The sequence below is a fragment of the Manduca sexta genome, unplaced genomic scaffold (assembly GCF_014839805.1).
Source record: "Manduca sexta isolate Smith_Timp_Sample1 unplaced genomic scaffold, JHU_Msex_v1.0 HiC_scaffold_1045, whole genome shotgun sequence".
Taxonomy (NCBI): Eukaryota; Metazoa; Arthropoda; class Insecta; order Lepidoptera; family Sphingidae; genus Manduca; species Manduca sexta.
This window is the reverse complement of record NW_023591871.1, coordinates 1-9,856: the sequence shown is the minus strand read 5'-3', so window position 1 is coordinate 9,856 and position 9,856 is coordinate 1. Positions and strand designations below refer to the sequence as shown.

The 9,856-nt window shown below is 32.7% G+C and overlaps 1 protein-coding gene across 1 annotated transcript; it reads right to left on the bottom strand.

The window, feature by feature from the left end:
- Nucleotides 1-4,793: 4,793 nt before the first annotated feature.
- On the bottom strand, nucleotides 4,794-8,977 carry LOC119191111. Its single transcript, XM_037444993.1, has 6 exons — nucleotides 8,912-8,977; nucleotides 6,971-7,097; nucleotides 6,399-6,532; nucleotides 5,992-6,103; nucleotides 5,570-5,653; nucleotides 4,794-5,211 (listed from the first exon to the last, which is right to left on the bottom strand). The coding sequence occupies exons 1-6, from the start codon at nucleotides 8,941-8,943 to the stop codon at nucleotides 5,107-5,109; spliced, it is 594 nt and encodes a 197-aa protein (XP_037300890.1). The 5' UTR covers nucleotides 8,944-8,977; the 3' UTR covers nucleotides 4,794-5,106.
- Between the last annotated feature and the right edge of the window lie 879 nt (nucleotides 8,978-9,856).

Below are 9,856 nucleotides of genomic sequence, written 5' to 3'. Positions count from 1 at the left end.
ATTGTGCAACAAAAGTTTTTTGCAACACATGGATAAAAATACAACCTATTCAAATAAGATAGGTTCTGCAACGTTTTTATTAAACTAGCAATTTAATTTGTAATGTTTTTCCCGATCAAATTAAATTTTGTTGAATGGGTACATTTATATTTGTTTAGGGTAACATTTGTTTATATGTAATTTAATTTGTTTTTGTGGCAACACGCCTCCACTTCCTTCCCTGTCATTTGCCGGCGAGCAGCCACAATAATGTAGTTCTTTAAGTTTATGTTTAAGATATCAAATTAAATAACAGTGATCCGTCATAGTGGTTTTATTAACATGGTAGCAGAGCGTGGTTGCCTGCAAATACAAAGAAGAAAAGAAGATATTTTCGCAAATAAAGTGGAAACGTGCTATATATGCAATAAGCAAAAATGGCGTTTACTAAATGCAATGACGCAGTTATTCCAATATTCGACGGATCGGATTATAGTAGCTGGAAAATACGTATACTTAAGTTTTGGAGTTTAAGAAATGTAAAGAAGCTGCCATACGAATCAAAAATGATTCGGATGATGTTGCAAAGTGGGAAGAGATGGATATCCAGGCAACGAACTACATTTATAGTGCAATAAGCAACAAGCAACTCGAATATATATGCGACTTAGATTCCGCATGCAAAATATTGGCAAAATTTGATGAAATGTACCTGCAGAAATCATCGGCACTACAGATTATATGTCGCAACAATGTAGAAGCAATAAAATTATCGAACTATTCGCAAGTAAGTGTATTTTTGACGACTTTGAGAAATCAATAAATCAGTTAAAACAAGCCGGCGCGACGGTAAGTGAACAAGAAAAATTAAATTATATGTTAAAGGCCTTACCTCGTAATTACAGTCATATTGGAGATCTAATAGACGTCTTACCAGAAAAAGACAGAACTGTAGATTATTTGAAAAGTAAAATTATGTTAAAATCATTGGATAAAGAACCTGAAAAATGTAATGAACCATCACGCGACAACTCAAATGTTTTTAAAGCTCACACTAGTAGTTCTGCATCACCTAATAAAAACTTTAAATGTTTTACCTGTGGAAAACCTGGCCACATGCAAAGAGATTGTCGACACAGAAATGTTAACAGTGGTAGAGGAAATGGATTTATTAGATTTAATAATAATCGTGGACATCAACGTGGATCATATTATAATTCAAGAAATATTAGAGGAAGAACTTATAATAATAAATCCAGTAATGAGAGTGGTGGTAATAATTTCCTTGCAACTATTGAGAATAATAATGTTTCAACTTCAAGTAAAATATATAATATTGAGCAGTCTGGCCACTTAACTTGGTTATTAGATAGTGGTTGTACAGATCATATAATTAATACTGATGAGTACTATCATTCATGTGAAATATTACAACAACCTATTAAAGTAAAAGTTGGTGATGGAAGAATATTAGAAGCTACAAAGGTCGGAAATATACAAACTTATTTTATGGTCTATGGAAAAAGTCTGAAGTTGTTTTGAACAATGTTTTCTATGTCAAAGAGATGAAAGCAAATTTATTGAGCTATTCAAAGATTACAGACAATCATAAAATTGTTTCCAGGGGACGACAATCAAAAAATATATAACGTCTATGGAACTATTATAGCTATAGCAGTGAAAGAAGATAGACTGTATAAATTAAAAGGTTATATAAATGCAAGTACATTACATGCTAATTTAGTGAAGAAATCAAGTATGACAGTGAAGGAGAAATTACATAGGATGCTTGGTCATATAAACTTTAACAATTTGAATACTATGTGTACAAGTGAATTATTGAAAGGATTACCAAAGGAGATTGAATGTAAGTACATGAAATGTGCTATATGTATTGAAAATAAAATGCATAACTTGCCATTTAAAAATAATAGAAAACGAGCACAGGATATATTAGAAATTGTACACACAGATTTAAATGGGCCACACAGAACTACAGGTTTTAATGGTGAAAAATATTTCTTAAGTTTTGTAGATGACTATAGTAAGTTGGCAAAAGTTTATTGTATTCCTCAAAGATAAAGCATATAATTGTTTAATGCAGTATGTTAATGAGATACAAAATTTAACTGGGAAAAATATTAAAGAATTGAGATGTGATAATGGAAAGGAATACATTAATAAAAGAGTGTTTGACTTTGCAAGATCCATGGGAATAATGATTAAATCTTGTCCGCCATATGTGCATGAATTAAATGGCACAGCAGAAAGGTTTAATAGATCAATAATGGATATGTCAAGATGTCTTTTGGCAGAGGCAAAAGTACATAAAAGATTTTGGCCTGAAGTGGTTATGGCCGCAGCTTATTTAAAGAATAGAACATTAACAAATGGCACTATAGAAAGGAAGACGCCTTATGAGATATTTTTCAAACAAAGGCCAAGCATTGAAAATTTAAGGATATATGGAAGTAAAGTATTTGTTAGAACACCAGAGGAAAAGAGAAAATGTAAATGGGACAGGAAAGCCGAGCTTGGCATACTAATGGGCTATACAGATGTTGGATATAGAGTATTAATAAACAATAGAATAGTTGTAGCAAGACATTGTGATATAATTGAAGATGATGTAATGTGTATTGGTCTCGATGATAATAGAGAAGAGAAAAATGATAAAAGTAATAGCCAGCCGAATAAATTGGAAGAGAAAAATTATAGAAGAGAAGAAAGAGACTAATGCAGAAGAAAATAATGAGAAAATTAATGAAGATTTGAATGCTGAAACAAATGAAAGTTATGATGATAATAAAGTAATTGAAACAAGAAATCGGCGTAAAAATCAAGCCACCAACTCGGTTTGATGAAGAATTTGGTTATTATTGTATAACTGTTAACTATTGTGATGCTATGATTCCAGATAATTTTCAGGAGGCAATAACTAGCGATGAAGCAAAAGAATGGACTGAGGCTATGAATCGTGAGATGAACAGTTTGGCAAAAATGAGACCTGGAGACTTGTAAGTAAACCAGCAGACAAACAGCCTTTAGATGTGAAATGGATATACAGAAAGAAAGCCGAAAATAAATTTAAAGCTAGGTTAGTAGTAAGAGGTTTTCAACAAAAAGATTTTATTGATGATATATATTCACCCGTTGCTAAAATGCAAACTTTAAAATTGTTATTGTCTTATTGTTGTCAAAATAATCTTAATATACATCAGATGGATGTTGAAACTGCTTTTTTAAATGGTAAAATTTTATCTGAAGTTTATGTAAACCAGCCAATTGGTTATGATGATGGCACTGATAGAGTTTATAAATTAAATAAAACATTATATGAGTTTAAAAGAAAGCCCTCGGGCTTGGTATGAATGTGTCAATAAGTTTTTAACTAGTCTTGGATTTCAGAGAAGTAAATATGACTTTTGTTTATATTTTAAATTGGATACTAATGTGAGTGTATACATTTTGTTATATGTTGATGATTTGTTAATATGTTGTAAAGATGAAAAGGTAATGAGTAATATTAAAATCAAACTGTTAAGTAAATTTACTATGACGGATATGGGTAAAGTTAAAGAATACATTGGAATACATATTGATTATGATTATAAAAGAATAAGACCATGACACTGAGTCAGGAATCATATATAGAATCATTAGCTAAGCGTTATAATATAATAAATACAAAGTTATATACTACACCAATGGAAGTAAATCTTAAACTAGAAAACTGTAATATAAATGAGAATGTAAAATATAGAAATTTAATTGGAGCACTTTTATATATTAGTTCAGGTACAAGACCAGATATATCGTTCAGTGTTAATTATTTGAGTAGATTCCAAAATTGCTATAATGAGACACATTTTAAATATGCTTTTATGTAGTACTTAAATATCTTTACTTAACAAAACATATAAAATTAATTTATAACATGAATATAAATTCTGATATGTTAGATTGTTATGTAGATGCAGATTTTGCAGGAGATATTGTCAGTAGGAAATCAACAACAGGATTTGTAATTAGACTGTTTGGGAATGTAATATTTTGGAAATCAAAGAAACAAAATTGTGTAACAAAGTCATCTACATTTGCTGAATACATTGCGCTGTCAGAAGCTGTTACTGAAATTAAATTTATAGTTTGTTTAATTAATGAGATTTGTCAGAAAGATTGTAAACCTGTAAAAATATATGAAGATAATATTGGAGCTCAAATTATTGCTAAATACGGAAATTTCACAAAAATTCAAAACATATTGAAGTTCATTATCATTTTGTTCATGAAAGTGTTAAAATTGGTTTAATTGATGTTATAAAAATTGCATCTGATCAAAATATAGCTGACATTTTAACAAAACCATTGGGAAGTAATAAATTTAATAAATTTAGAGATATGTTAAAGTTGTTGTAAAAGTAAATTATCTTTCAGATGGATATTATGTTGAGATAAATATTGGTTTAAATTGTTTAATTAAAAGATGATAATTGTAATATAAAAAAAAAAAAAAAAAAAAAGTTACAATTAATATGTTATACTGAAGGTAATGTTTATAGAGCTATTGTTTTAATTTAAAATACTTGATATGAGTAGTGTATGATATGATTTAGTTAAAATATAAATGTAAGGAGGCATGTTGAATGGGTACATTTATATTTGTTTAGGTAACATTTGTTTATATGTAATTTAATTTGTTTTTGTGGCAACACGCCTCCACTTCCTTCTTCCTGTCACGGGCTGCCGGCGAGCAGCCACAATAATGTAGTTCTTTAAGTTTATGTTTAAGATATCAAATTAAATAACAGTGATCCGTCATAGTGGTTTTATTAACAAATTTATAGAAGAATATGAAGTACATCAAAGTCTTTATATATTCTAGTCATTAATTTTTTTATTTGATTGTCAGCGTGACCTTTAATTCCAAATAAAAATAAAATATGCGACAGAACAATAACTGTTGCCTTTCAACCACAGATTTAGATGTCCCTTTACATTACAAACTGTACATCCTCAATAATTTTGACCAGTCTGAAGTTAACCCCAGAGAATATAAATTTAAATATGCGTCTTAGATACAATCCATTTCTCATTAGGTCTGACTGTTACTGTTCTCAAACGTTATTACAGTTCGTTGTTCTGCTTGCGCCTGACGTACCTGGCGAAGTAGTCCGGCCTCCAGCACTTGCACGAGCCCGGGACCAGGAACCAGTCGTAGTACAGACGCACCTGGAACATTTGGTGGTGGAATATTTTTTAACAAAATGACAAGAAGTTGTTGTTAATTTGCTTAAGGGCCGTTCAAGTATTACGCAACGCAATTTTTTGAAGATTTTTGTAACGAATCTTAATGTTTTACAAAACCCACCCTCCACCCTAATTGCGGTACGTAATACTTGAACGACCCCTTATACATAGTAGTATTACGGACAGATTAGGGAGGAAAGCGGAATCTATGCCTTGTGGAGTTTGGGTATCACTTGTATGGTTGTGTTTGAAACTAGAAGGATTATGGATTTGTTATCGGCCTTAAAGAGATAATGAGTTAGGAAGTAAGTTGAGAGTGTCGCCATCAGAGATGTCTCACCTGGTAGCATCCCATCTCGTCGTGTCCGTCGCAGTGCGGCGGCTTGTCTGTACCTCCCGCCCCCTCCGCCGGCGGGTACTCCGGCTGCAATAAAAATATTCTTTTTGTACTGATCGCTACAAGGTGGACGGACGACCTGGCTAAGGTCGCAGGAAGTCGTTGGATGTAGGCCGCTTCCAACAGGTCGACGTGAAGATCCTCGGGAGAGGCCTATGTTCAGCAGTGGACTTCCTGTGGCTGGGATGATGATGATCGCAACTTAACGTAACAGCTTAAGTATTTGTATTGGTGATCCATGTTAAAAAAACAAATATCTAACTTTAGATGGTGTAAAATGTATGGTAACCATCTCCACTTATTTCTCAAAACTGAAATTTTTTTTGGCATGCTATTATGATTTTAAAACACGCTGTATATCTCACCTGCAAGTTCTGCTGCTGTGCCGGGTAGTGCAGCTCAGCGACCAGCAGCGACACCCACCGCGGGGAACTCAAACACCCACCCTCTAAGTAGTGACAGCGGGATTGCATGCATCTAAAAAAATATTTTCAAACTTCATATCCGAATATTGGAAAAGATCGGCCCACTTGGCAATATCTTTTAAATATTAGACAGACATGCGATGTAAGTATAAAGACTGGCGTCGACTAATGCAGGACGGAATCGTATTTATTCTGTGTGCGGTGATTCGACTTAGTTCCTAATGGACACAATTTCATAGTAACTATAATGTACGAATCAATTCGGCGAGCCTAATCGACGCTGACCTTTGTAGTTCCTTTGGCATTGTTAACTCCAAAACGTATAGTATCTAGTGACGTCATCATACCTGGTAACCTCAACAGTCTGCGTGAAGTACCCCTCGTAGGGTATCTGCACCACGTACCGCCACACTCCCTGGTAGTTGCGCGCGAACACTGGCGTCGCGTACTCTACGCGGGCAGGGCATGGAGTGGGAGGACCCTGCAGAAAGACCATGAAGGATTTAATACGTTGGAGATAACGTAAAAAGCTAAAGTAAATCTACTCTAATATTAAAAATGCAAAAGTAATTGTCTATCTTTCAAAGGTTAACTATCGAACCTATTTTGATGAAGTTTAGCACAAAGTAAGTCCACGCTTGGATCATAAGAAAAGCTATTTGTTTTGGAAAAGTACACAGTATGATTTTTATGCCGGTAAAATATTATAACGCGGGCAGAGCCGCAAACAAAACGCTAACATAAATAAATAAGTTTTTGATATTTCATTAATTTTGTTTCTCGTAAAATACACATGAATGCTATCAAAAAGTCCAAATTGAATTATCGACGGAATATCTGCAACGGAAATGATGTCGTAATACAGCAAGATTCCAATAGTTGTTTTAATTGCAATAGATTATTACAGATTTGGACGCACCTCATATCGATGGTATGGCATGTTGGGGTGTTGTGCGTGAGGCGCCGCCGGCCCCGGGTCCTCTCGTCTCTCGACGCCGCTCGACGACTCGCCGTCACCGTTGATGGCGCGGTACAACATGCAGAAACTGAAAAAGAATATTTTTCTTTTGAAGTGATATTATTGTCATTGAAGCTCCGCAAAATATAACGTGTTTTCTTCATGCATACAGGGCAGAAATACGATTAGTCTCCAATTTTGGATAACACGTAACTGGAAGGTGTTACTTTACTGTGTCATTTGTTCACATGATCTTTAGCCGCGTAAACTTTCATTTTGTACATTTTTCATTATCTTTTTGTATATTCATAATGCAGATGCATTAATAAAACGTTGTTTCAAAATTTGACATTGCGCAATTTTTGACATTGACGTAACTAGCTAACAAATGTTCTGCATAAATGTATGTCAACGCTTCCAAGTGCAGTTATTAGGTTAGAATTTTAGTGCGGTGTAAACCAATGTTTTTCGTTACTTTTACAATAAAATGTCTACTGCTCTAGTCCGACAGGCGCTAGAATTCCTCGAGCAAGAAGGTAAAGTGTGTTTTTATAGTTTATAATTGCGAAAATCATTAACATAAAATTTCCCTTTTTACTTGAAACTCAAGCACTTAATCATATGGCAACTACGTGATAGATCGATAAATTCTCAATTGTTCTTTGCCACAATAATATTTTTGTATAAATAATAAATTGCATAACTAAAACAGCTTTATACAAGGAAAAATTTAAATTAATTTCTTTACGGATCACCTAAGTAAATAATGATTCGTTGGGCGAAAACGTCTGTTTACTTAACAATAACAATATTTAAGGAAGTGTAATATATCTCTTTAATCGCAGAGAACGGCAGTAAACGCAAGAAACGCGGTCCGAAGCGTGGGTCGCCGGGTCAAGGTACAAATCACTTTAATTGATGTAACATTGCATGTACTAACTTCGAGTGTTGTGTCGCGTAATATGCTGATATAACGCTCCGTTTAGTATCGTATTTCTTATCTAAAATATTTACTATTTAGATATTTGAAGTGTACTAGCTGCCAACATCTATTTACACGTAAGCTTAACATTGAAGTTATAGAATTTAGGTATTAATAATTATTTAACATCAAAGAAGCAGGTCACTTTATAGTAAGTAATGTCTGCCATATTGACATATCTAAACAAATATTTCATCATAAAATATTATCTAAAATTTTTTGTCTAATCACATAATTATGTTCATAAAATATTATCACAGCCTCGTGAAATCCACATTCAAACCCAAGAAAATCGAGAAACAACAAAAGTCATCTGATCAGAAAGTTGAGGAGAACATCAAGAAGTTGTTGGCTCTGTCCAAACCAACTGGTACGATACTGACACTGCAGAAACGGTATGTTTTTTTATACTTGTGACATCTTGCAATTATATGTTATCTTTACCAACAAAGTGACGCTTAAAAAGGTATATATCTAAGCAACAAGTATACCGAAAATGAATTATATAAATATTTTAATTTGCCATATTTTCTGCATCATTTGATATAGGTTTTGTAGGTCTAGGACTATTTATATCATTAAACTATATGTTTATAAAATAAAAAGTTTTATTGTTACGAATTTTCATATTAAAAACAAAATTTTCAGCTCTCTACTCAAAAAATTTACTGATTGTCGCTAGATGTGATTGCCTATGTTTGAAGTAAACATGTACACCCTGAACAAATTGAATAATGAACAAAATGATATTTTAAATTATATGGTATGTTTTAATCAGGAAAATAGCAGAATTTTATACTAAAAAAGTTTTTGTTCAGTTAGAACTACTGGCAACATATAGTGTTACAATATACTACATATCTTTCTCAAGGTTAAGAAATTATAACAAATACAATGTATTTATTAATTTATGACTTTACAATAAATGTGGTGTATGTATATTACTGAACATCTGGCAGTTTGTATTTACTGGGTAAAAACTACAGACTGTGCGCATTATAAATACTCTTGAATAGTGGCATTTTGTTACAAATTATGATTCAGTGGACTTCAAGCTCATTTATTTATTCAACTTAGAAACATCAGTAAATTACGTATGACAAACATTACCCAGTTATCTTAGTATTATGGTATTTTTTGTGTGTTTACCAAATAAATATGTACTTATATTCAGAAAATACACTTATTACAAACAGACAGTAATTAAATTATATTATGACTGCTTATGTAACCTAGTGTCAATATTCCTTAGGTAACTGCACATGGTATATTGTTGCATAAAATGGCTGGTTCGAGCAAGGTAGTATCACTTGTATGAAACAAATTTTTTATTATGTCTTGTACAATAAAAAATTGCTCAATAATTATGATGAAGAGGTAGTGCTATCATCAAGACCTAAAAGATATAAGGTAGTTTACATAAAATGCAGTCTGTCACAAAACAATGCCAGGTCCCCTAGTTATGTAAAAAAAATCTTTTGGATGTAAATTTTGCCTCTATAAATAATTTTATTATATTTGCAGATAATAAAACGAGCTATCAAAGGCAAACCGTTATTAGAGAAAATCAAAGTTAACAAAGAACCAGAACAGTCAATACTGTTTGCGGAAGAGGATCAGGAGACATTCAAAAAATTTGAGAGGGAATTGTTCTGCAGTTAATGTGATGCGTATATGGATGTTCCAGACTCAGTGATCGGGAAAGTAGCTCTTATATCCACGACTACGCTGTTTGTATTGGCGTCTGTTTGGATTAATAGTTATCCATTCTTTGACGAAGGTGAGATTGTGGTTTTTAATTTTTAAAATGTTTGAGTAAATTTTTGTAACAAGGCACACTTTTGATAATTGTTTGTTGTGGAATC